Raw genomic sequence first — 26,146 nt, 5'->3', positions numbered from 1 at the left:
AAAAGGAACTGTCTTTTGTGGGCTCCTAGAATTCTCTATTTCCTCTGCACCATAGCGTACGTACCTCCATACCCTGGTCCATGTGCCACCTTTAGCAATCTCCTCACAAATTTTATTGCCTCCAACAGCTCGAAGAACATGTTAATCAGAGAGCTTAACTTCAATCTCGACAACTGAAAAGATCCCAACTTCACTGCCCTACTGAAGAGCCTTTTGGTTCTGGTACTCACCAAGACTGCTAAGGCCCTACCCAGCAACAATGTCCAGTTCAGCCACAACACTCTGCTCACTTACACCACTCCATCGTCCACTTCATCAACACACCCCCAAACTCCAAAAGCCCATCTACCAAACGTCACTGGCAACCTGCATGCCAACATCAAAGTCTTTAACAGGATCACTTCCAACACGGATACCCTAGCCCCTCTGAAGAAAGTCACCACCGACACCAGATACACACTCAGGCCGTTGTCACCAGCAGGGTCGATTATGGCAACACTGCAGTCATCATTACAAACCAACTTATACAAAAACTCCACCACCCAGAATGCTGCAGCCGACTCATCCTCAACGTCTCCAGCAGCACACACATCACACCCCACCTCAGATCTACAGCAGCTACCAATCCAAAAGCAATATCAATTCAAACTGCTGACCCATGCATACAAAAACCTCAACAACGAACCTGCCAACCTCAATCACTGCCTCAACTTACAATAACTCACCAGGCCACTGTGCTCAGCCACACTCCCTCTAACGCAAATACCCTGCATTTGCAGGAGCAAATGCGAAGGACTCTCCTTCTCCTATACCGCTGCTAAATCCTGGAGCGACCTTCCACTACACACCACGAACTCCTCCTCATTACTCAAGTTCTGCCAGAAACTGAAGACCTGGCTATTCAACTAGGAGACCAATTGGCCTACTCATCTGCTTCAGTGCCTTGACAGCCCTTGGGTGATAAAGCACACTATACAAATCCTCACAACATAACATTTAATGGGCAAGGAGGTGGGTCAGATTTCACAGACATTCCATATCCATTGTCTTAGGCTTTAAGGGAGCAAGAGATGGAATTTACTCCAACTACTTATTCCTCCTCCTTTCTCCACCCCCCTTAAATCATCTCTAGACATAGAAGATGAGCTGTCAGATTTTACTCTGTATTCAGCACAGATTCTCTCCTTAAGTCCGATGGTGAGCAACCAGTATGTTTAAACTACACTCCCAATGGTCCTACATAGCTCCACCCAGTTCTCCCACAGTCAATGTGATGGGCGACACATGCTTCACAAAATCAGTTTTAATTATTTGTGTAAAACAATTAATCCAGATTCTACAAAATCACAGCCGTCTGAGTGAAATAATTTAGACAATAAATATAAAACCGCTATAAAAATAGAAATGGCAATGTACAAGAAAACGCCACGTTTCTTCCCTCCAGTCATTGTTTTAGGGGGATATTGGTGCATTCATAAAAAGTCCCATTGTGACCCTGGAAGCTCCAAATACTTTTCACATTTTGCAAATTTGACAAACCTCAGTGTGCAGAATTCAAGTTTAAACAGTATCTTTAACACACGTTCATATAACATACACACACATTTATATATATGTATGTATATGCCACAATATTTAAATATATAAATAAAACAATGAAACACTACATACTATCATTCAAAATGCCAGTATTGAGGGGAAGGGCAGGGCTCTGACATGTTGCGGCAGACTCTCACATGCAGTCTTTACACTAGATTAGGGACCCTTCCATAAAAACCATCTCCGAGGGGAGAGAGGCAGCAAGGTAACAAGGTGCAGAACTAGACCCTTACATAGTTGTTGCTCCTAATTTATCAGCCTCTTCCCAACATAAAAGCAACCTCAGCAACTTCAGGGAAGCAAGAACACTACTGCTACTAACACTGTCAATCTTTTACTGCTCAGGTTTGTCTTCAATGCCTAGTACATCAAACCTTAGACGGACCCAAAGACTTGTCCATGCGGACGGGGGGCTGCAGGACAAATGCATGTCTAGACACATGGGTGCTTTGCTGCTTACAATGTGGGAGTAGCTCACAGTGCTTCCTTGGCATAGGTTAAGGCTGCATGATGCCAATCTCCCACATACTGGGCTGTTAATAAAACAGATACTGCCCAATGTTTGTGTCTTTGGGATTGCTAGGGCATCTTGTGTTTGTATTGCCTCTAGAACAGCTCTGACACTTTGTAGCCTCAGTGCCTGTGAGGTACTGATAGCTGTAGGAACAACATGGTGTCTGTGTGCCTCATTTAGAGCTTACACAATACATAGATGTCTCCCTGGTACTAAAGAAAGAACAGTGTGTACATCTGTGGGACGGCTCTCACTATTCAATATACACCTGCTCGTAGTACAGTTAGGACACTACATGGTCCAAGTATGTCCTTTGGCTAGGAAGAGTGTCAGTTAAACATACCTGCTGGACTGCTCACACACTGGTGTTTGATTAGGCAGTCTCAGGCCAGTATCTGTACCATCAAGCGCAGCTGCTGATATGTCAGATCTGAGTTCTGCTCCTATAAGGACCTGTCTCTCCCACAACAATTGGCACACTCAATACAAGGGTAACAAACACAGCAAACCCCAAATAGGGAAAAAAGAAGAATCACTGATATGGCACCAAAAGATTAAAAATGAAACACATAAAACGATAGCACAAGTCTGTCCTCCATACAAAGCAAAATTCACAACAAGAAGCTGTCCCCGAAGTCCACTGGAGGGGAGAAGAGTCTTTTACGTACAGATCAGGTTCAAAGGCAGGAAAGATAAGAATCTGGTGTGCTTGCTGGTGTGCTTGAAGCGTAAAGATGCATGTGCTCCTGCCACGCACCCTCCTGGGGGTGAGGATTCTCCTCCCACTTACCAGAACATGGAGGGAAGTGGATCAGTATGGCTTGCTGTCATTTTTGGAGCGCTTCAGCTGCACCTTCAGTCGCTTCATCCCAATCTGAAAGCCATTCATGGACTGGATTGCTGCCTGAGCAGAGACTGGATTGTCGTAGCTTACAAAACCTAAGAGACAATGGAAAGCTATAAACACAATCTTGGAAGAGACACTGCAAGAGTGAAAGGGAAATCCATAGCAGTCAAACTCCCACTAGTCCCTGAAGAGCTTGACAACACTGCCTGCCAACTAAGGAATGCATCTATGCCATTTCTGCCTGCTCACCCCCCCCCCCCCACCCATGTAACCTCAGTCTGCCTATCATTCTTTAGTGCAACCCTAAATGATGTGTAGTAACAGCTAGCAAAGAGCAACTCGACTCACCAGAGCTGAGAAGACACTAAGCCATTTTCCAAAAGGAGTAAGAAATCACAGAAGTTAACTACTCTAGTCACCCATCCCAACCCCACTTCTAATCTCTATTTCTTTTACACCTCTGGTCAATTTCTGGAAAGTGTTCAAGATCTCTCTCACTATCATGCAGAATATTTACATCTAACAAAATATAACAACTCTGGAAAACTCCCAGAGCTGGATCACACTTATGAGCTGTGAAAAACGACCTTTTGTAAAAGGACATAAAAAATAAAAAAAACACGAAGTGGGCTAGATACACAGACGTCTAAAAGGCAAAAGATTAAAATGTCGCTCTATCGGACGGTAGCAAGGGCCTTGCACGGACACCCATCCACTCAACTCCTGTTTACAGCTAGAAAACTCCCAGAAAAGGATACCATGACAAAGAAAAAGTTACTTATCTTTGGTAAAGCTCTTTCTGCTAGATACTCTATCCAACCCCAGATTCAGAATGGATCCAGAAACTCAAGAAAACAGTGCTTGTGTGCCAGTGGGTGGCACCATAGGACTCCACGCCAACTTTGCAGCATTAGTGACAAGCTGGGATGCATTTAATTAAGCATCACCTGTGCACAATGACACCCGTTTCATTTGGAAGCATGCACGCTCTGTCAGACGTACAGCCCAGAAGCAAATTATAAGGACTAGTGTACAGATTTTTAGAAGGAAATGGAGACCATTCCTCAGAACGGGGAAGAGGGAGAGCAGTGAGGAATCTGCGGTTAGACAGAGTACTCACCAGAAAGAGCATTATTAATCGTACATTCTTCACCCTGTGATTAGACACCAAAGCAGTACCTCCTAAGGTGGTGAGTCTGTGGAATGGCTCAGACTAAGAAGTCCTGCAGGACCAAATAGGCAAAAAGCCCATCCCGATGAACATGAATGGGCAATAGTGCTAGGTGACTGTGTGCAAAGATGTCCATGTATCTGTTTGACAGATATCCTGAAGAGGCACTAATACCAACGCCGTGGTAGCAGTCATAGACATTATGGTGGAATAAGCCCACATGTGAGATGGTCTCCTTCTGCATTATCTTGCCCAGAGGACCCAGCTAAGAGCGGATATTCACCTGATGTTCCTTGGTGCGATCAATGTGAAAGCTCAAAACTCTCTAGGAGTCTAAACTATGGAGCCTGTCCTCTTTTTGAGGAATAATGCGACACACAAGATCAGAAGAGAAATGACCTCAAACAGCAGGAACGTAGCTACGGTTCTTAATGCCATTCTTTCAGGAAAAAAGGTGGTATATGGCAGGAAGACCAAGAGAGCACCATATGGAGGTGTTAAAGTGGAATTGCATAGTGCTTTGGCAGAAACAAACTCCTTTGTTCTACTGATGCACAAGCTCTGTTGCCTCTTTCTCCAAGAAAGCAAGTCAGCGGCATGGTCTACTCAATTAGCATTGCAGCACTGCAGGATTTCAGTCCCCTGGAGGGGAACTAGAAAAATGTGACTATTCAACCTTTTTGAACAATATTAGCAATCATATTTAACAACTTCCTGTCATGCTTAGTGATGTTTGGAAATACTCCCACACCCCGGCAGAGTTATGGAGACACTGCTTAACTAAAGCCTGACCTGAGGTGGCAGAGACCAGTAGACCGCTACCTCTTCCTTAAGATCAAAACTGGATGCTAAGAAATTACTTCATATTTAAAAAACCCATCGACTTCAAAATCTCACTCGAATTTCATTTTCTGGATCTCTTCATCTGCCTGAGCTCTGAAAAGAGAACCACAGTTAAAGCAACTATTTTTTGCTGAGATTGTGGGATTATAAATGTAAGCCTAAACCGAAAATTATGCTTCATAGCAAAAAACAAAAAACACAGCTATGTTTGCAGTATTCTTTACTACAATATGGTTAGATGTCAACAACGCTTCACTGACTACCTCCATGAGGTTCTCTTTTTACTCTTAAAACAGACTAACTGGCAGGTTCAGCAATGCCTCCAGGAGCTTGGCAAATCCTTCCAAAGGCATCCGATCATCGGCTATCCTACATCAGCTTCTTCAGGCCAACTGGATTACATTTCTTTTTAGTTGCCACTAACAACCAAATCAGCTGGTATCAACTGGGTCTGAATTACTTTCCTATACATTTCTTCACTGCCTGAACAGAGAAAGGAGTTTTTAGGACATCCACGGTGTAAAGAAATGGCTCCCTGTTGCAGTTACCCCCCCACTTTTTGCCTGATACTGATGCTGACTTGACTGAGAAGTGTGCTGGGACCCTGCTAACCAGGCCCCAGCACCAGCGTTCTTTCACCTAAAATGTACCATTGTTTCCACAATTGGCACAACCCTGGCACCTAGGTAAGTCCCTTGTAACTGGTACCCCTGGTACCAAGGGCCCTGATGCCAGGGAAGGTCTCTAAGGGCTGCAGCATGTCTTATGCCACCCTAGGGACCCCTCACTCAGCACAGACACACTGCTTGCCAGCTTGTGTGTGCTGATGGGAGAAAATGACTAAGTCGACATGGCACTCCCCTCAGGGTGCCATGCCAACCTCCCACTGCCTGTGGCATAGGTAAGTCACCCCTCTAGTAGGCCTTACAGCCCTAAGGCAGGGTGCACTATACCACGGGTGAGGGCATATGTGCATGAGCACTATGCCCCTACAGTGTCTAAGCAAAACCTTAGACATTGTAAGTGCAGGGTAGCCATAAGAGTATATGGTCTGGGAGTCTGTTTTACACGAACTCCACAGCACCATAATGGCTACACTGAAAACTGGGAAGTTTAGTATCAAACTTCTCAGCACAATAAATGCACACTGAAGCCAGTGTAAATTTTATTGTAAAATACACCACAGAGGGCACCTTAGAGGTGCCCCCTGAAACTTAACCGACTATCTGTGTAGGCTGACTGGTTCCAGCAGCCTGCCACACTAGAGACATGTTGCTGGCCCCATGGGGAGAGTGCCTTTGTCACTCTGAGGCCAGTAACAAAGCCTGCACTGGGTGGAGATGCTAACACCTCCCCCAGGCAGGAGCTGTAACACCTGGCGGTGAGCCTCAAAGGCTCACCCCTTTGTCACAGCACCGCAGGACACTCCAGCTAGTGGAGTTGCCCGCCCCCTCCGGCCCCGGCCCCCACTTTTGGCGGCAAGGCCGGAGAAAATAATGAGAATAACAAGGAGGAGTCACTGGCCAGTCAGGACAGCCCCTAAGGTGTCCTGAGCTGAGGTAACTCTAACTTTAAGAAATCCTCCATCTTGCAGATGGAGGATTCCCCCAATAGGATTAGGGATGTGACCCCCTCCCCTTGGGAGGAGGCACAAAGAGGGTGTACCCACCCTCCGGGCTAGTAGCCATTGGCTACTAACCCCCCAGACCTAAACACGCCCTTAAATTTAGTATTTAAGGGCTTCCCTGAACCTAAAGATTTAGATTCCTGCAACTACAAGAAGAAGGACTGCCTAGCTGAAAACCCCTGCAGAGGAAGACCAGAAGACAACAACTGCCTTGGCTCCAGAAACTCACCGGCCTGTCTCCTGCCTTCCAAAGAACTCTGCTCCAGCGACGCCTTCCAAAGGGACCAGCGACCTCTGAATCCTCTGAGGACTGCCCTACTTCGACGACGACAAGAAACTCCCGAGGACAGCGGACCTGCTCCAAAAAGACTGCAACTTTATCCAAAGGAGCAGCTTTAAAGACCCCTGCAATCTCCCCGCAAGAAGCGTGAGACTTGCAACACTGCACCCGGCGACCCCGACTCGGCTGGTGGAGAACCAACACCTCAGGGAGGACCCCGGACTACTCTACGACTGTGAGTACCAAAACCTGTCCCCCCTGAGCCCCCACAGCGCCGCCTGCAGAGGGAATCCCGAGGCTTCCCCTGACCGCGACTCTCTGAAACCTAAGTCCCGACGCCTGGAAAAGACCCTGCACCCGCAGCCCCCAGGACCTGAAGGACCGGACTTTCACTGCAGAAGTGACCCCCAGGAGTCCCTCTCCCTTGCCCAAATGGAGGTTTCCCCGAGGAAGCCCCCCCCTTGCCTGCCTGCAGCGCTGAAGAGATCCCTTGATCTCTCATTGACTTCCATTGCGAACCCGACGCTTGTTCTAACACTGCACCCGGCCGCCCCGCGCCGCTGAGGGTGAAATTTCTGTGTGGGCTTGTGTCCCCCCCGGTGCCCTACAAAACCCCCCTGGTCTGCCCTCCGAAGACGCGGGTACTTACCTGCTGGCAGACCGGAACCGGGGCACCCCCTTCTCTCCATTGAAGCCTATGCGTTTTGGGCACCACTTTGAACTCTGCACCTGACCGGCCCTGAGCTGCTGGTGTGGCAACTTTGGGGTTGCTCTGAACCCCCAACGGTGGGCTACCTTGGACCAAGACCTGAACCCTGTAAGTGTCGTACTTACCTGGTAAAACTAACAAAAACTTACCTCCCCCAGGAACTGTGAAAATTGCACTAAGTGTCCACTTTTAAAATAGCTATTTGTGAATAACTTGAAAAGTATACATGCAATTGAAATGATTCAAAGTTCCTAATGTACTTACCTGCAATACCTTTCAAACAAGATATTACATGTTAAATTTGAACCTGTGGTTCTTAAAATAAACTAAGAAAAGATATTTTTCTATACAAAACCTATTGGCTGGATTTGTCTCTGAGTGTGTGTACCTCATTTATTGTCTATGTGTATGTACAACAAATGCTTAACACTACTCCTTGGATAAGCCTACTGCTCGACCACACTACCACAAAATAGAGCATTAGTATTATCTCTTTTTACCACTATTTTACCTCTAAGGGGAACCCTTGGACTCTGTGCATGCTATTCCTTACTTTGAAATAGCACATACAGAGCCAACTTCCTACACACGGGTTCTCAAAAAACAGATAATGAGGCAATTGGACCAACTAGTGATTCTGTCTGGATAGATCAAAAACAAAGGAAGTACTGAAGAACATACTTATTTGCTGGTAGCACTCTTTCTGGTAGAGACTGACTATCCGCAGATTCCCTGCCTTCTGAATATTCCCTAGGTCAGACTGGATTTGGAAACACTTGAAAGGACCGCTGCACACTAGTAGGTGGCATCATGTGTCTCCGCAAGGCGGCGGTTCCACTTTGGAAAAAACGTGCAGGGCCAATCTGGGTGTAATTTCTGCGCACACAGTTGCTTTGAAGGATGTCTACAATCCCAGACGCCGAGTCCCAACAACAAACTGCCGTTGACTGGTCTGCAGATTCCTGGACTTAGGATCTTATTAGAGGGTAGAGCCCAATTCGCAGAACCAGGAGGATGGTAAGATTTCAAACTTGAGGGGTAAGGCACTGTAGAGGTGGTGAAAGTCAACTACCAGGCCTGTACCGAAGGTCGAGACGGTGGCGAACGATGGTCTTGGTCCAAAGAGGTCAATGCAGAACATTTCGTCTTGGCATGTGCTTTCGGCATTGGGCATGGGGGCGGGGCGCCTGAAGCAATTTTCCAGTGCAAACAATGGCCAGTCCGCAGTGGTGGACCGGGGACATCAGGCTCTGCACCCACAGAAGCCCAAGGTTTTTTGGCCAGCTTTGTTTGGAGGGCAGGGTTTGCAGTTCTCACAGGTTGAGCCGAAGGAAGTTCATGTATCTCTAGATCAACCTCGAGCTGGAGCTTCAGTAGCTACAGAAGGTCTCTTCTTCGATGGATGGTAGATGCTGGGCATGCTTCTCACCAAATGGAGTGTTGTCGGTGGCTCTGTGTGACATCTCAACGCGACAACCTCTGCGGTCCCAAAGTGTTTCATTGAACCTGAAGGACTTGCATGCGTTACAGTCTGATTCCTTGTGGTCTGGAGACCGGCACAAGTTGCACATCGAATGTTGGTCTGCGTGCAGGTACTTCACATGGCAAAGAGGGCAAAATCGAAAGGGCCGTGTGTTCCAGTACCAGGGGAGCATTTTCGGGAAAGCTGGTAATGTTGACGTTAGGCCCTGAAGAGGCTTTGGTCGAACAGTCGAACCGGCACAATTTTCCAACAAAAAATGCAGATGTAGCCAAAAAATAAAATAAAAAAGTCGAACCCAAACGGAGTTTTAAAAAGGAGCGTAGGCATTCATGTCCGAACCAGCCAGCTGAGAGAAAATCTAACAATGGAGTTGATGCCCATCATCACCAAGAGGAGTCACTTGACCTCGTGACTTGAAACAAAAGCTTGCAAAACTCCAGACCCAATACTACATGGTAGGAGTATGTAGAGCCTGAGTATCTACAGCCACACATGCTATCAAACACACAATTGCACCAAGCAGGATGGCAGAGGGGTTAGACTTAAAGTGCTTAAAAACAATTCTTGAAAACATGCAAAAAACTAAATCACACAATTGACAAGAACAAGTCAGAGACGGAATTAAAAGACCCCTGTAGGAAGTTGGCTCTGTATATACTATTTCAAACTAAGAAGGGTTCAATCAATCAAAAGAATTTATAGAGCGCACTACTCACCCGTGAGGGTCTCAAGGCGCTTGAGAAAAGGGGGGTGAGGGGGGTTGTGGGGAGGGAGTTCCAGGTTTTGGGGGCGAGGTAAGAGAATGCCCTGCCTCCCGTGTTGGTTCGTTGGATGCAGAGAACTGTAGCTAGTGCAAGGTCGGCTGAACGTAGGTTGCGGGTGGGAGTGTGGAAGTTCACTCCCTTTGAGGTAGGTCGGGCCGGTATAGTGGAGGGATGTGTGTGCATGGATGAGGATCTTGAAAGTGATTCACTTGTCTATGGGGAGCCAGTGAAGGGTTTTGAGGAGTGGAGAGATGTTTGTGACGGGGAGGCCCAGGACGAGCCGTGCAGCCGTGTTTTGGATTATCTGGAGTTTGCGCCTGAGTTTAAGTGTGGTGCCGGCGTAGAGGGCGTGGGTGATTGTCTTCCTGGTCTCAGAGGGAATCCATTTGAAGGATTTTTTCAGTGTGCGGAGTGTGTGGAAGCAGGAGGAGGGGACTGCATTGACTTGCAGTGTCATGGAGAGGGAGGGGTCCAGGATGATGCGGAGGTTGCTTGCGTGGTTTGCTGGGGTGGGTGCCGGGCCTAGGGTGGTGGGCCACCAGCCTACGTCCCATATGGTTTTGGTGGGGCTGAAGATGATGATTTCGGTTTTGTCGGAGTTAAGCGTGTAGGTTGGTTTTGGCGGTGGTAGGGTTGCGGGTGAGGGAGAGGATGAGTTGGGTGTCTGCGTAGGAGAGGATGGTGATTCTGTGTGGTCAGAGAATGTTGGCGATCATGTAAATGTTGGAGTGTAGGACTAAGGGAGGACCCTTGGGGGACTCCACAGATGATTTTGGTGGCGGTGGAGTAGAAGGGTGGGAAGCAGACTTTTTGGGTCCGGTCAGTGAGGAAGGAGGTGAGCCAGTCTAAGGCTTTGTGGCAAATTCCTGTGTTGTGGAGGCGTGTGCGGAGTGTGTGGTGATGGTCTCCCCTTCATCGACTGGTCCTGATGTCATCAGTGCATGAGATGAGGGCAGTTACCGTGCTGTGGTTCTTGCGGAATCCGGATTGTGAGGAGTCAAGAATGTGGTTTTCCTCAAGAAGGTGGGATAGGTGGGTGTCGACTAGTTTCTCAGTGACTTTGGTAGGGAAAGGTAGGAGGGAGATGGGGCGGTAGTTGGAGAGAACCTCCGGGTCGGCTTTCTTTTTTTTTTCCTCCAGCTTTGGGTTTTTTTTCCTCTCCAGAAGAGCAGTGATTTCTGCGTGCTTCCAGGGGTCTGGGTAGGTGGCGGAGTCGAAGGAGGAGTTGATTATGTTGCGGAGTATGGGGGCGATGGTTGGGCTGGCTTTGTTGTAGATGCGATGTGGACATGGGTCGGAGGGGGATCCGGCGAGGATGGAATTCATGGCTTTTTCGGTTTCTTCATGTGTGGTAGGGGCCCAGGTGGTAAGAGTGGTTGTGTGGGGGGGGTGGAGTTGGGCGAGTGAGGGGTGTGTGTGGTGGGTGTGAGTGGTAAGAAGCTGTTGTGAATGTCCAGGATTTTGTGGTGGAAGTGGCTGGAGAGGGTGTCACGTAGGGGTTGTGTGTGTGTGTGTGTGGGGTCTATGTTGCTGGCTTTGGATACCTCTTTAATGATGGTGAAGAGTTCTTTGCTGTTTTGAGTTGTTGTCCAGGCATGTCTTGTAGTGAGCTCTTTTGGTGATGCGTATGAGTTGGTGGTGGGTGCGGATTAAAGTTTTGAGGGTGGAGAAGTTGGTTGTAGAGGGTTCTTGTCGCCAGATTTTCTCTGCTTGCCTGCATTTGCACTTGGAGTCTTGGAGTTCGGGGGTGAACCAGGGAGCGTTCTTGATGTTGCGGGTGGAGGTGTGTTTTCTGAGGGGGGCTAGTGTGTCTGCACAGGTAGTGATCCATTTAGAGAGGTTGTGCGCTACTATGTTGGGGTCGTTGGTGTGGAGGTGGGGGGATGTTGTGAGCCAGTTGGGAGTTGAGGTGTTCTGTGGGGATCTTGTCCCACATGCGGTAGGGAGTTGGTGGTGATGGGAGGGGGGGGGGGGGGGGGGGGGGGTAGGGGGTTTGGTGAAGGAGAATTGGACGCAGTGGTGGTCGGTCCAGTGGAGTTCGGTGGTGTGTGTGTGTGTAGGTTATGTGTTGGCTTGAGGTGAAAATTGCGTTGAGCGTGTGTCCTGCTGAGTGACCAGTTTGAGTCCAAGGTTGGTGAGGTTGTCTATGAGGGAGGTGGAGTTGTGGTCTTGAAGGATCTCCAAGTGAAAGTTGAAGTCACCGAGGAGGATGTAGTCTGTGGAGGTGAGGGCGTGCGAGCTGATGGTGTCGCAGAAGGCGGGGCGTGGTCTAGGTGGTCTGTAGATTAGTGTGCCTTTGAGGGTGGAGTTGTTTTTAATGTAGATTAGGAAGTGCATGTGTTCTGTGCTGTCGATAGGGTCTTGGGAGTTGGTGGTGACTTTAATGGTGTCTTTGTGTAGGATGGTAATGCCATCTCCTGGCTTGTTAAGGCGGTCTTTGCGTTAGAGTTTGTATCCCATGGGGGTGGCAGTGGCTATGTCGGGTTCTGGCAAAAGTAGATAATTCTAATGCTCTATTTTGTGGTAGTGTGGTCGAGCAGTAGGCTTACCAGAGGGTAGTGTTAAGCATTTGTTGTACACACACAGGCAATAAATAAATAAATGAGAACACACACTCAAAGACTTATTCCAGGCCAATAGGTTTTCATATTGAAAAATATATTTTCTTAGTTTATTTTAAGAACCACAGGTTCAAGATTTACCAATAATACTTTAAATGTAAGGTACTTCACTTAGACACTTTAGGAACTTTGAATGAACACAATATCATGTACAGTCTTTGTAAAAATGGCAATAAGCCATTTCGAAAGTGGACTCAGTGCAAAAATCAACAGTTCCTGGGGGAGGTAAGAAAAGGTTATTTTAGGACTTACAAGTCTCAAAGTTGGGGCATAGGTAGCCCACCGTTGGGGGTTCACGGCAACCCCAAAGTTACCACACCAGCAGCTCAGGGCCGGTCAGGTGCAGAGGTCAAAGAAGTGCCCAAAACACATAGGCTTCAATAGAGAACGGGGGTGCCCCGGTTCCAGTCTGCCAGCAGGTAAGTACCCATGTCCTCGGGGGGGCAGACCAGGGGGGTTTTGTAGGGCACCGGGGGACACACAAGAAGGCACAGAAAGTACACCCTCAGTGGCACAGGGGCGGCCGGGTGCAGTGTGCAAACAGGCATTGGGTTTTAGATAGGAAGTAATGGAGGGACCCGGGGGTCACTTCAACGATGCAGGAAGGCACGGGGGGCTCCCTGGGGCAGCCACTACCTGGGCTAGGCAGAGTCACCTGGGGGCCGCTCATGCACAGGAGTTCGGTTCCTTCAGGTCCTGGGAGCTGCGGGTGCAGTGTTGGTTCCAGGCGTCGGGTCCCTTGTTACAGGCAGTCGCGGTCAGGGGGAGCCTCTGGATTCTCTCTGCAGGCGTCGCTGTGGGGGCTCAGGAGGGTCGTCTCTGGTTACTCATGGGCTCGCAGTAGCCGGGGAGTCCTCCCTGAGGTGTTGGTTTTCTGCAGGTCGAGCCAGGGGCGTCGGGTGCAGAGTGGAAAGTCTCACGCTTCCGGCGGGAAATGTGAAGTCTTTAAAGTTGCTTCTAAACTTTTTAAACAGAGCAGCTGTTCACTGGAGTTTCTTGGTCCTTGGGTGCAGGGCAGTCCTCTGAGGCTGTTGGATGCGTCGCTGTTGCAGTTCTCTTCGAAGTTCGGAGACAGGCCGGTAAGGGCTGGGGCCAAGGCAGTTGTCGTCTCAGTCTTCTCTGCAGGGCTTCAGGTCAGCAGTCCTTTGTAAAGGTTGCAGGAATCTGATTTCCTGGGATCTGGGGAGCCCCTAAATACTGAATTTAGGGAGGTGTTTAGGTTAGGTCTGGGACAGCAGTAGCCAATGGCTACTGTCCTTGAGGGTGGCTACACCCTCTTTGTGCCTCCTCCCTGAGGGGAGGGGGTGCAACTCTATTCCTATTGGGGGAATCCTCCAAAACCAAGATGGAGAATTTCTAAAGGCAGGGGTCACCTCAGCTCAGGACACCTTAGGGGCTGGCCTGACTGGTGGGTGACTCCTTGTTAATCTCATTATCTCCCCTGAACATGCCGCCAAGAGCCGGGGCTGTGTCCAGGGGGTGGGCATCTCCACTAGCTGGAGTGCCCTGGGGCATTGTAACACGAAGCATGAGCCTTTGAGGCTCACTGCTAGGTGTTACAGTTCCTGCAGGGGGGGAGGTGTGAAGCCCCTCCACCCAGAGCAGGCTTTGTTTATGGCCTCAGAGGGCACAAAGGCCCTCACCACATCAAATCAAATCATTAACATTTATAAAGCGTGCTACTCACCCGTGCGGGTCTCAAGGCGCTAGGGGGAAGGGGGGGGGGGGGGGGGGGGTTACTGCTGCTCGAAAAGCCAGGTTTTGAGGAGTCTCCGGAATGCGGAGTGGTCCTGAGGCTGGTGGGGAGGGTGTTCCAGGTCTTGGCTGCCAGAAAGGAGAAGGACCTCCCACCCGCCGTGGAGCGGCGGATGCGAGGGACGGCAGCGAGCGCGAGGCCAGAGGAACGGAGGAGACGGGTGGGGGCGTAGAAGCTGAGGCGACGGTTGAGGTATTCCGGTCCCTTGTTGTGGAGGGCTTTGTGTGCGTGGGTGAGAAGTCGGAAGGTGATCCTTTTGCTGACTGGGAGCCAATGCAGGTGTCTCAGGTGTGCGGAGATGTGGCTGTTGCGGAGTACGTCGAGGATGAGGCAGGCCGAGGCGTTTTGAATACGTTGCAGGCGTTTTTGGAGTTTAGCGGTGGTCCCAGCATAGAGGGTGTTGCCGTAGTCCAGGCGGCTCGTGACGAGGGTCACGTTTTTTATAGTGTCGGCGGGGATCCAGCAGAAGATCCTGCGGAGCATGCAGAGGGTGAGGAAGCAGGCGGAGGACACGGCGTTGACTTGCTTGGTCATGGTGAGAGGAGGGTCCAAGATGAAGCCGAGGTTGCGGGCGTGGTCTGAGGGGGTCGGTGCGGTGCCGAGGGCCACAAGGAGTCATCCCAAGCGGACGGGGTGTTGCCGAGGATGAGGACTTCCGTTTTGTCAGAGTTCAGCTTTAGGCGGCTGAGCCTCATCCAATCTGCGACGTCCTTCATGCCCTCTTGTAGGTTGGTCTTGGCGCTGGCGGGGTCCTTGGTGAGGGAGAGTATAAGTTGGGTGTCGTTGGCGTAGGAGGTGATGATGTCATGCTTGCGTACGATGTCGGCGAGGGGGCTCATGTAGACATTGAAGAGTGTCGGGCTGAGAGATGAGCCTTGAGGTACGCCACAGATGATCTCGGTGGGGTCTGAGCGAAACGGTGGGAGGTAAACTCTTTGAGATCGGTTTGAGAGGAAGGAGGCAATCCAGTCCAGGGCCTGGCCTTGGATCCCCGTGGAGCGGAGGTGGGTTATTAGGGTGCGGTGACAGACGGTGTCGAAGGCAGCTGAGAGCTCGAGGAGGATGAGGGCGACTGTTTCACCGTATTCCATCAGGGTTCTGATGTCGTCTGTGACTGAGATGAGGGCGGTTTTAGTGCTGTGGTTGGTTCGGAATCCGGTTTGTGAAGGGTCGAGCAGGTTGTTGTCTTCCAGGAAGGTGGTAAGCTGTTTGTTGACAATCTTCTCTATTACCTTGGCAGGGAAGGGGAGGAGCGAGATGGGGCGGAAGTTTTTCAGGTCGCTCGGGTCAGCTGTAGGTTTCTTTAGTAGGGCGTTGACTTCGGCGTGCTTCCAGCTTTCGGGGAAGGTAGCAGAAGAAAATGAAGAGTTGATGACGGCCTGGAGGTGCGGGGTGATGTCGTCGGCTTTATTGAAGATGAAGTGAGGGCAGGGGTCGAATGGGGCGCCGGAGTGGATAGAGTTCATGGTGGTTTTGGTTTCTTCAGTGTTGATGTGGGTCCAGTCGTTAAGGGTGATGGCCGGGGGTGTGGGTTCGGTGATGCTTGGTTGGGTCTGGTGTCCGAAGCGGTCATGGAGGTCGCTGATCTTGCAATGGAAGAAGGTGGCGAGGGAGTTGCACAAGTCTTGTGAGGGCGTGACGGCGTTGGCGAACCTGACAATGCTGAAAAGTTATCTGCTGTTGTGGCTGTTTTTGTCCAGTTTGTCGGTGAAAAAGTTCCTTTTGGCTGCGCGGATCAGGTGGTGGTGTTCGCGGGTTGCGTTTTTGAGGGCGGTCATGTTGTCGGCGGTGTGGTCCTTGCGCCAGGCCTTCTCGAGGGCGCGACATGTTTTCTTCGATTCTTTGAGGGTGTCAGAGAACCAGAGAGGTTTTTTGGTGATGGCCTGTTGATGCGTGCGTCTGAGGGGAGCAAGGTTGTCTGCGCAGTTGGAGATCCAGTTCGAGAGGCTGAGGGCTGTGTCGTTGGGGTCGGTGGTGAGGGTAGGTTGGTTGACGGCGAGTGAGGAGAAGAGCTGCTCTTCGGGGATTTTGTTCCACTGTCGACGAGGGATGGTTTGAGTGCGGAGGTGGCAGGTCTCGCGTCGGAATGTGAAATGGACACAGCTGTGGTTGGTCCAGTGTAGAGCGGAGGTGTGGCTGAAGAAGACATGTTTGCTGACTGAGAAGATAGGGTCAAGCGTGTGTCCGGCGATGTGGGTGGCGGTGTTCACCAGTTGCTTGAGGCAGAGGTTGGCGAGGTTGTCGAGCAGGGCGGTGGTGTTGAGGTCGTTCTTTTGTTCCAGATGGAAGTTGAGGTCGCCTAGGAGGATGTAGTCCGGCGAGGCGAGGGCGTGCGGGGAGACGAAGTCAGCGATTGAGTCGCTGAAAGGGGCGCGCGGTCCGGGGGGACGGTAGACGAGGGATCCTCTGAGGGTGGTCCTGGGGTCGGTGCGAATCTGAAAATGCAGATGTTCAGCGGCGAGAGGGGTGTCTGCGCTGGAGGTGGTGACGCTGATGGAGTCTTTGAAGACGATGGCGATACCTCCTCCTACTTGGTTGGTGCGGTCTTTTCTGGAAATCTTGTAGCCTTCGGGGATGGCAGTGGCGATGTCTGGGGCCGAAGAGGCGTTCATCCAGGTCTCTGTGATGAAGGCGACGTCCGGTGCTGTGGAGTTCAGGAGGTCCCAGAGTTCAACGGCGTGCTTGTGGACAGATCGAGCGTTGACCAGGATGCACTTGAGGTGGTTGATGGCGCGTGGGCTGGTGGTCGTGGTAGTTGCGTGGTGGAAGATGCGTTTGCAGGAGTTGCAGGCGAAGGGTCCATGGGTGCGTTTGGGGTGAGCTTGGAAGCAGGTGTTGGAGCGCCCTGGGTTGAGGGCGTGGAGGGTGGTGGGGTCGTAGCGGAGCAGCAGGGTTTGGGAGAGCTGGGGACCAGGGGTCGTGGCGCTGGCCAGGCGCAGACGGGCGCAGACTGACTTGCCTCAGGTTCAAATTCTACATGTAATATCTTGAAAGGTATTGCAGGTAAGTACTTTAGGAACTTTGAATAATTACAGTACCATACATACTTTTTACATAAAACACATTTAGCTGTTTTAAAAGTGGACACTTGGTGCAATTTTCACAGTTCCTGGGGGAGGTAAAGTATTGTTAGTTTTTGCAGGTAAGTAACCCACCTACAGGGTTCAGTTTTGGGTCCAAGGTAGCCCACCGTTGGTTCAGAGCAACCCCAAAGTTACCACACCAGCAGCTCAGGGCCGGTCAGGTACAGAGGTCAAAGAGGTGCCCAAAACACATAGGCTTCAATGGAGAGAAGGGGGTGCCCCGGTTCCAGTCTGCCAGCAGGTAAGTACCCGCGTCTTCGGAGGGCAGACCAGGGGGGTTTTGTAGGGCACCGGGGGGGGGACAAGTCCACACAGAAAGTACACCCTCAGCAGCGCAGGGGCGGCCGGGTGCAGTGTGCAAACTAGCGTCGGGTTTCCAATGGGAGTCAATGGGAGACCAAGGGGTCTCTTCAGCGGTGCAGGCAGGCAGGGGGGGGGGGGGGGGGGCTCCTCGAGGTAGCCACCACCTGGGCAAGGGAGAGGGCCTCCTGGGGGTCACTCCTGCACTGAAGTTCCGTTCCTTCAGGTGCTGGGGGCTGCGGGTGCAGGGTCTTTCTCAGCCGTCAGGAATTTAGAGTCAGGCAGTCGCGGTCAGGGGGAGCCTCGGGATTCCCTCTGCAGGCGTCGCTGTGGGGTCTCAGGGGGGACAACTTTGGTTACTCACAGTCTTGGAGTCGCCGGAGGGTCCTCCCTGAAGCGTTTTCTCCACCAGTCGAGTCGGGGTCGCCGGGTGCAGTGTTGCAAGTCTCACGCTTCTTGCGGGGATTGCAGGGGTCTTTAAATCTACTCCTCTGTAACAAAGTTGCAGTCTTTTTGGAACAGGGCCGCTGTCCTCGGGAGTTTCTAGTCTTTCTTGAAGCAGGGCAGTCCTCTGAGGATTCAGAGGTCGCTGGTCCTTGGGAAAGCGTCGCTGGAGCAGGTTTCTTTAGAAGGCAGGAGACAGGCCGGTAGGACTGGGGCCAAGGCAGTTGGTGTCTTCTTTCTTCTTCTGCAGGGGTTTTCAGCTCAGCAGTCCACTTCTTTTAAGTTGCAGGAATCTAAATTCTTAGGTTCAGGGGAGCGTAAATTTAGGGGTGTGTTTAGGTCTGGGAGGGCAGTAGCCAATGGCTACTGTCCTTGGGGGTGGCTACACCCTCTTTGTGCCTCCTCCCTAAGGGGAGGGGGGCACATCCCTATTCCTATTGGGGGAATCCTCCATCTGCAAGATGGAGGATTTCTAAAAGTCAGAGTCACCTCAGCTCAGGACACCTTAGGGGCTGTCCTAACTGGCCAGTGACTCCTCCTTATTTTTCTCATTATCTCTCCTGGACTTGCCGCCAAAAGTGGGGGCTGGGTCCAGGGGGTGGGCATGTCCACTAGCTGGAGTGCCCTGGGGCATTGTAACATGAAGCTTGAGCCTTTGAAGCTCACTGCTAGGTGTTACAGTTCCTGCGGGGGGGGGAGGTTTGAAGCACCCAGAGCAGGCTTTGTTTCTGTCCTCAGAGAGCACAAAGGCTCTCACCGCATGGGGTCAGAAACTCGTCTCTCAGCAGCAGGCTGGCACAGACCAGTGAGTCCTGCACTGAACAACTGGGTAAAATACAGGGGGTATCTCCAAGATGCCCTCTGTGTGCATTTTTTAATAAATCCAACACTGGAATCAGTGTGGGCTTATTATTCTGAGAAGTTTGATACTAAACTTCCCAGTATTCAGTGTAGCCATTATGGAGCTGTGGAGTTCGTTTTTGACAGACTCCCAGACCATATACTCTTATGGCTACCCTGCACTTACAATGTCTAAGGTTTTGCTTAGTCACTGTAGGGGCATAGTGCTCATGCACATATGCCCTCACCTGTGGTATAGTGCACCCTGCCTTAGGGCTGTAAGGCCTGCTAGAGGGGTGACTTACCTATGCCACAGGCAGTGTGAGGTTGGCATGGCACCCTGAGGGGAGTGCCATGTCGACTTAGTCATTTTCTCCCCACCAGCACACACAAGCTGGCAAGCAGCGTGTCTGTGCTGAGTGAGGGGTCCCTAGGGCATGCTGCAGCCCTTAGAGACCTTCCCTGGCATCAGGGCCCTTAGTACCAAGGGTACCAGTTACAAGGGACTTACCTGGGTGCCAGGGTTGTGCCAACTGTGGAGACAATAGTACATTTTAGGTGAAAGAACACTGGTGCTGGGGCCTGGTTAGCAGGGTCCCAGCACACTTCTCAGTCAAGTCAGCATCAGTATCAGGCAAAAAGTGGGGGGGTAACTGCAACAGGGAGCCATTTCTTTACACAAGCCCCCCCCAGCCTACAGGCCAGGAGACTCAGCCCAAGCTGGGAGAGTCTTCCTAGTCTGTCAGGCGAGGAAGAGTAGGAGAAATAGGCTGGTTAGTTGCAGGGCCTACTCTGCCTTACATCCTTCTGTTCAGGTCATTCCCTTTGGGGAACTGACCCACTTCCACAGTGATAGGACCTAGTCTGAATTGCCTCTTGTCTGCCTCTTCAATGTCTCCACCCATTCTTTCTATTTTGGTCTTAGAGGTGTCCACCTCTGCTAACCTTATCTTGGCCAGGGTCACCCCTAGCTTACCCAGAGAGGTTACCCAGAGCTGGAGTAACCCCACCATGACCAATAGGGTCAGGGGGCCTAACTTGCTGTAGGAAGTTGGCTCTGTATGTGCTATTTCAAAGTAAGGAATAGCATGCACAGAGTCCAAGGGTTCCCCTTAGAGGTAAAATAGTGGTAAAAAGAGATAATACTAATGCTCTATTTTGTGGTAGTGTGGTCGAGCAGTAGGCTTATCCAAGGAGTAGTGTTAAGCATTTGTTGTACATACACATAGACAATAAATGAGGTACACACACTCAGAGACAAATCCAGCCAATAGGTTTTTGTATAGAAAAATATCTTTTCTTAGTTTATTTTAAGAACCACAGGTTCAAATTTAACATGTAATATCTTGTTCGAAAGGTATTGCAGGTAAGTACTTTAGGAACTTCAAATCATAAAAATTGCATGTATACTTTTCAAGTTATTGACAAATAGCTGTTTTAAAAGTGGACACTTAGTGCAATTTTCACAGTTCCTGGGGGAGGTAAGTTTTTGTTAGTTTTACCAGGTAAGTAGGACACTTACAGGGTTCAGTTCTTGGTCCAAGGTAGCCCACCGTTGGGGGTTCAGAGCAACCCCAAAGTCACCACACCAGCAGCTCAGGGCCGGTCAGGTGCAGAGTTCAAAGTGGTGCCCAAAACACATAGGCTAGAATGGAGAGAAGGGGGTGCCCCGGTTCCGGTCTGCTTGCAGGTAAGTACCCGCGTCTTCGGAGGGCAGACCAGGGGGGTTTTGTAGGGCACCGGGGGGGACACAGGTCCACACAGAAATTTCACCCTCAGCAGCGCGGGGGCGGCCGGGTGCAGTGTAAAAACAAGCGTCGGGTTTTCAATGTTAGTCTATGAGAGATCTCGGGATCTCTTCAGCGCTGCAGGCAGGCAAGGGGGGGATTCCTCGGGGAAACCTCCACTTGGCCAAGGGAGAGGGACTCCTGGGGGTCACTCCTCCAGTGAAAGTCCGGTCCTTCAGGTCCTGGGGGCTGCGGGTGCAGGGTCTCTCCCAGGCGTCGGGACTTTAGGTTCAAAGAGTCGCGGTCAGGGGAAGCCTCGGGATTCCCTCTGCAGGCGGCGCTGTGGGGGCTCAGGGGGGACAGGTTTTGGTACTCACAGTATCAGAGTAGTCCTGGGGTCCCTCCTGAGGTGTTGGATCTCCACCAGCCGAGTCGGGGTCGCCGGGTGCAGTGTTGCAAGTCTCACGCTTCTTGCGGGGAGCTTGCAGGGTTCTTTAAAGCTGCTGGAAACAAAGTTGCAGCTTTTCTTGGAGCAGGTCCGCTGTCCTCGGGAGTTTCTTGTCTTTTCGAAGCAGGGGCAGTCCTCAGAGGATGTCGAGGTCGCTGGTCCCTTCGGAAGGCGTCGCTGGAGCAGGATCTTTGGAAGGCAGGAGACAGGCCGGTGAGTTTCTGGAGCCAAGGCAGTTGTCGTCTTCTGGTCTTCCGCTGCAGGGGTTTTCAGCTGGGCAGTCCTTCTTCTTGTTGCAGGAATCTAATTTTCTAGGGTTCAGGGTAGCCCTTAAATACTAAATTTAAGGGCGTGTTTAGGTCTGGGGGGTTAGTAGCCAATGGCTACTAGCCCTGAGGGTGGGTACACCCTCTTTGTGCCTCCTCCCAAGGGGAGGGGGTCACAATCCTAACCCTATTGGGGGAATCCTCCATCTGCAAGATGGAGGATTTCTAAAAGTTAGAGTCACTTCAGCTCAGGACACCTTAGGGGCTGTCCTGACTGGCCAGTGACTCCTCCTTGTTGCTTTCTTTGTTCCCTCCAGCCTTGCCGCCAAAAGTGGGGGCCGTGGCCGGAGGGGGCGGGCAACTCCACTAAGCTGGAGTGCCCTGCTGGGCTGTGACAAAGGGGGGAGCCTTTGAGGCTCACCGCCAGGTGTCACAGTTCCTGCCTGGGGGAGGTGTTAGCATCTCCACCCAGTGCAGGCTTTGTTACTGGCCTCAGAGTGACAAAGGCACTCTCCCCATGGGGCCAGCAACATGTCTCTAGTGTGGCAGGCTGCTGGAACCAGTCAGCCTACACAGACAGTTGGTTAAGTTTCAGGGGGCACCTCTAAGGTGCCCTCTGTGGTGTATTTTACAATAAAATGTACACTGGCATCAGTGTGCATTTATTGTGCTGAGAAGTTTGATACCAAACTTCCCAGTTTTCAGTGTAGCCATTATGGTGCTGTGGAGTTCGTGTTTGACAGACTCCCAGACCATATACTCTTATGGCTACCCTGCACTTACAATGTCTAAGGTTTTGTTTAGACACTGTAGGGGTACCATGCTCATGCACTGGTACCCTCACCTATGGTATAGTGCACCCTGCCTTAGGGCTGTAAGGCCGGCTAGAGGGGTGTCTTACCTATACTGCATAGGCAGTGAGAGGCTGGCATGGCACCCTGAGGGGAGTGCCATGTCGACTTACTCGTTTTGTCCTCACTAGCACACACAAGCTGGCAAGCAGTGTGTCTGTGCTGAGTGAGAGGTCTCCAGGGTGGCATAATACATGCTGCAGCCCTTAGAGACCTTCCTTGGCATCAGGGCCCTAGGTACTAGAAGTACCAGTTACAAGGGACTTATCTGAATGCCAGGGTGTGCCAATTGTGGATACAATGGTACATTTTAGGTGAAGGAACACTGGTGCTGGGGCCTGGTTAGCAGGGTCCCAGCACACTTCTCAGTCAAGTCAGCATCAGTATCAGGCAAAAAGTGGGGGGGTAACTGCAACAGGGAGCCATTTCTTTACACAAGCCCCCCCCAGCCCACAGGCCAGGAGACTCAGCCCAAGCTGGGAGAGTCTTCCTAGTCTGTCAGGCGAGGAAGAGTAGGAGAAATAGGCTGGTTAGTTGCAGGGCCTACTCTGCCTTACATCCTTCTGTTCAGGTCATTCCCTTTGGGGAACTGACCCACTTCCACAGTGATAGGACCTAGTCTGAATTGCCTCTTGCCTGCCTCTTCAATGTCTCCACCCATTCTTTTTATTTTGGGTTTAGAGGTATCCACCTCTGCTAATCTTATCTTAGCCAGGGTCATCCCTAGCTTACCCAAAGAGGTTACCCAGAGCTGGAGTAACCCCACCATGACCAACAGGGTCAGGGGGCCTAACTTGCTATTTGGCATGGGGTCTGACCACCATGCCAAGGATAGTGCAGCCATAAAGGCTAACACCCAGCAGAGGCCACTGACAGCTGTCAGTGCCCAGAACCACACCTTTAGCTCTTCACCTACAAGGGAAGGGGCTAAGTTACAGGCTTCTTTGGGTTCAGGGAGCCTGTCTGCTGTATTAGAGTGGGGGGTTACCACATTTTGTAGTAAACACCCTTCTTCCACTCTTTCTTCTGTTAGCTGAGGAGCCACCCACTCAGGTTTAACAGTTGCCTGACTAGCCAGGACTTCTTGTGGGTCAGGTTGGACTTTATCAGGGCCATTTTTGGAGTTCTCCCCTACTGGAGCAGAATCTCCCTGGCTTGCTGTAACCTTGGCTAAAGGTTGTCCACCCTTCCTACTCTGTTTTCTTTTCTTCTTCTTCTGGGGCCTGCTTGCATTTACTGCAGAGGCAGGACTTCCAGAATCCTTGGGAGAGGACTGGCACTGGACCAGTTCCTCTCTTGGGCTCTGACTAACCTCTGGGTAGTCATTTCCAAGGAGACAATCAAGGGGGAGGTCTGTACTGACTACTACCCTTCTCCAGCTAAGAGTGCCACCCACTTCTATGGGTACTAAAGCCATAGGCCTCTTAGTGACCCTGTCTAGGCTAACTCTTACCCTGGCAGTCTCACCTGGGATGTACTGGTTTGAGAGCACCAGCCTGTCATGCACAATAGTGTGACTGGCACAAGTGTCTCTCAGGGCAGTGGTTGGGATTCCATTCACCAGTAGGTGGTGGAAGTGTCTGCTTCCCTCTGGAATCTCCAACTCACCTGTTGGGCCCTGTTTCCAGTTGAAGGCTAGGAAGACCTCCTCATCTGAGGAGTCATCTCCCATGGCTACACTGGTTACCCCAGGAATTTTGTTCTTGGGTTTGTTTTTGGGACAAGAAGTGTCCTTGGTGTGGTGCCCAGACTGTTTACAGTTGTGGCACCAGGCCTTAGTGGCATCCCAGTTCTTACCCTGGTACCCACCTTTGTTTTGGGTTGTGTCTTGGGGCCCACCCACCTGTTCTGGTTTTTGGGGGCCTACAGAGGACTCTTTTTCTTTGTTTCTAGTGTCACCCACTTTTTCCTGGGGAGTTTTTGTAACCCCTTTCTTTTGGTCACCCCCAGTGGAAGTTTTGGTTACTCTAGTCTTGACCCAGTGGTCTGCCTTCTTTCCCAATTCTTGGGGAGAAATTGGACCTAGGTCTACCAGATACTGATGCAACTTTTCATTGAAGCAGTTACTTAAAATGTGTTCTTTCATAAACAAATTATAAAGCCCAACATAGTCACACACTTCATTTCCAGTTAACCAACCATCCAGTGTTTTTACTGAGTAGTCTACAAAATCAACCCAGGTCTGGCTCGAGGATTTTTGAGCCCCCCTGAATCTAATTCTATACTCCTCAGTGGAGAATCCAAAGCCCTCAATCAGGGTACCCTTCATGAGGTCATAAGATTCTGCATCTTTTCCAGAGAGTGTGAGGAGTCTATCCCTACACTTTCCAGTGAACATTTCCCAAAGGAGAGCACCCCAGTGAGATCTGTTCACTTTTCTGGTTACACAAGCCCTCTCAAAAGCTGTGAACCATTTGGTGATGTCATCACCATCTTCATATTTTGTTACAATCCCTTTGGGGATTTTTAGGATGTCAGGAGAATCTCTGACCCTATTTAAGTTGCTGCCACCATTGATGGGACCTAGGCCCATCTCTTTTCTTTCCCTTTCTATGGCTAGGAGCTGCTTTTCCAAAGCCAATCTTTTGACCATCCTGGCTAACAGGGGGTCATCTTCACTGGAGTTATCCTCAGTGATTTCAGAGGTGTTGGTCTCTCCTGTGAGGGAACCAGCATCTCTGACTATTATTTTTGGAGTCAGGGTTTGAGGGACCCTGTTCTCCCTAGATAGGACTGGTAGGGGGGAATTTTCCTCCTGGTCACTATCCTCTTCCTCTGAGTTGCCACCCTCAGAGGGGTTGGCCTTTTCAAACTCTGCCAAAAGCTCCTGGAGCTGTATTTTGGTAGGTTTGGGAGCCATTGTTATTTTCTTTATTTTACAGAGTGACCTTAGCTCCCTCATCTTAAGATGGAGGTAAGGTGTGGTGTCGAGTTCCACCACAGTCACATCTGTGCTAGACATTTTGCTTCTAAAAGTTGGAATACTTTTTAAGAATCTACAACTGGTTCTAGAATCTAATTCAAACTTTTACAAACTTTTAAACTCTAAAAGAAATGCTAAACAGGGACTTAACACACAAGGCCCTAGCAGGACTTTTAAGAATTTAGAAAACTTTTCAAATTGCAAAAATCAATTTCTAATGACAATTTTGGAATTTGTCGTGTGATCAGGTATTGGCTGAGTAGTCCAGCAAATGCAAAGTCTTGTACCCCACCGCTGATCCACCAATGTAGGAAGTTGGCTCTGTATGTGCTATTTCAAAGTAAGGAATAGCATGCACAGAGTCCAAGGGTTCCCCTTAGAGGTAAAATAGTGGTAAAAAGAGATAATACTAATGCTCTATTTTGTGGTAGTGTGGTCGAGCAGTAGGCTTATCCAAGGAGTAGTGTTAAGCATTTGTTGTACATACACATAGACAATAAATGAGGTACACACACTCAGAGACAAATCCAGCCAATAGGTTTTTGTATAGAAAAATATCTTTTCTTAGTTTATTTTAAGAACCACAGGTTCAAATTTAACATGTAATATCTTGTTCGAAAGGTATTGCAGGTAAGTACTTTAGGAACTTCAAATCATAAAAATTGCATGTATACTTTTCAAGTTATTGACAAATAGCTGTTTTAAAAGTGGACACTTAGTGCAATTTTCACAGTTCCTGGGGGAGGTAAGTTTTTGTTAGTTTTACCAGGTAAGTAGGACACTTACAGGGTTCAGTTCTTGGTCCAAGGTAGCCCACCGTTGGGGGTTCAGAGCAACCCCAAAGTCACCACACCAGCAGCTCAGGGCCGGTCAGGTGCAGAGTTCAAAGTGGTGCCCAAAACACATAGGCTAGAATGGAGAGAAGGGGGTGCCCCGGTTCCGGTCTGCTTGCAGGTAAGTACCCGCGTCTTCGGAGGGCAGACCAGGGGGGTTTTGTAGGGCACCGGGGGGGACACAGGTCCACACAGAAATTTCACCCTCAGCAGCGCG

At 50.3% G+C, this 26,146-nt stretch overlaps 1 protein-coding gene across 8 annotated transcripts in view; it reads right to left on the bottom strand.

The window, feature by feature from the left end:
- The window catches only part of CELF1 (CUGBP Elav-like family member 1), a 383,811-nt gene that overhangs the window by 77,114 nt on the left and 280,551 nt on the right, over positions 1–26,146 (bottom strand). For 4 of the 8 annotated variants that reach the window (XM_069221614.1, XM_069221618.1, XM_069221616.1 and 1 more), the window contains exon 14: positions 2,904–3,052. In XM_069221614.1, the coding sequence (XP_069077715.1) occupies positions 2,925–3,052 (128 nt within the window). In that variant the 3' untranslated portion in view covers positions 2,904–2,924. Of the gene's footprint in view, positions 1–1,285; positions 3,053–26,146 lie in introns of those variants that run through there. The other 4 variants (XM_069221621.1, XM_069221615.1, XM_069221619.1 and 1 more) reach the window with 1 other exon arrangement.

Source organism: Pleurodeles waltl, chromosome 3_1 (genome assembly GCF_031143425.1).
Source record: "Pleurodeles waltl isolate 20211129_DDA chromosome 3_1, aPleWal1.hap1.20221129, whole genome shotgun sequence".
NCBI classification, from domain to species: domain Eukaryota; kingdom Metazoa; phylum Chordata; class Amphibia; order Caudata; family Salamandridae; genus Pleurodeles; species Pleurodeles waltl.
Note: the sequence above shows the minus strand (reverse complement) of the source record. Positions and strands in the feature narration are given on the sequence as shown.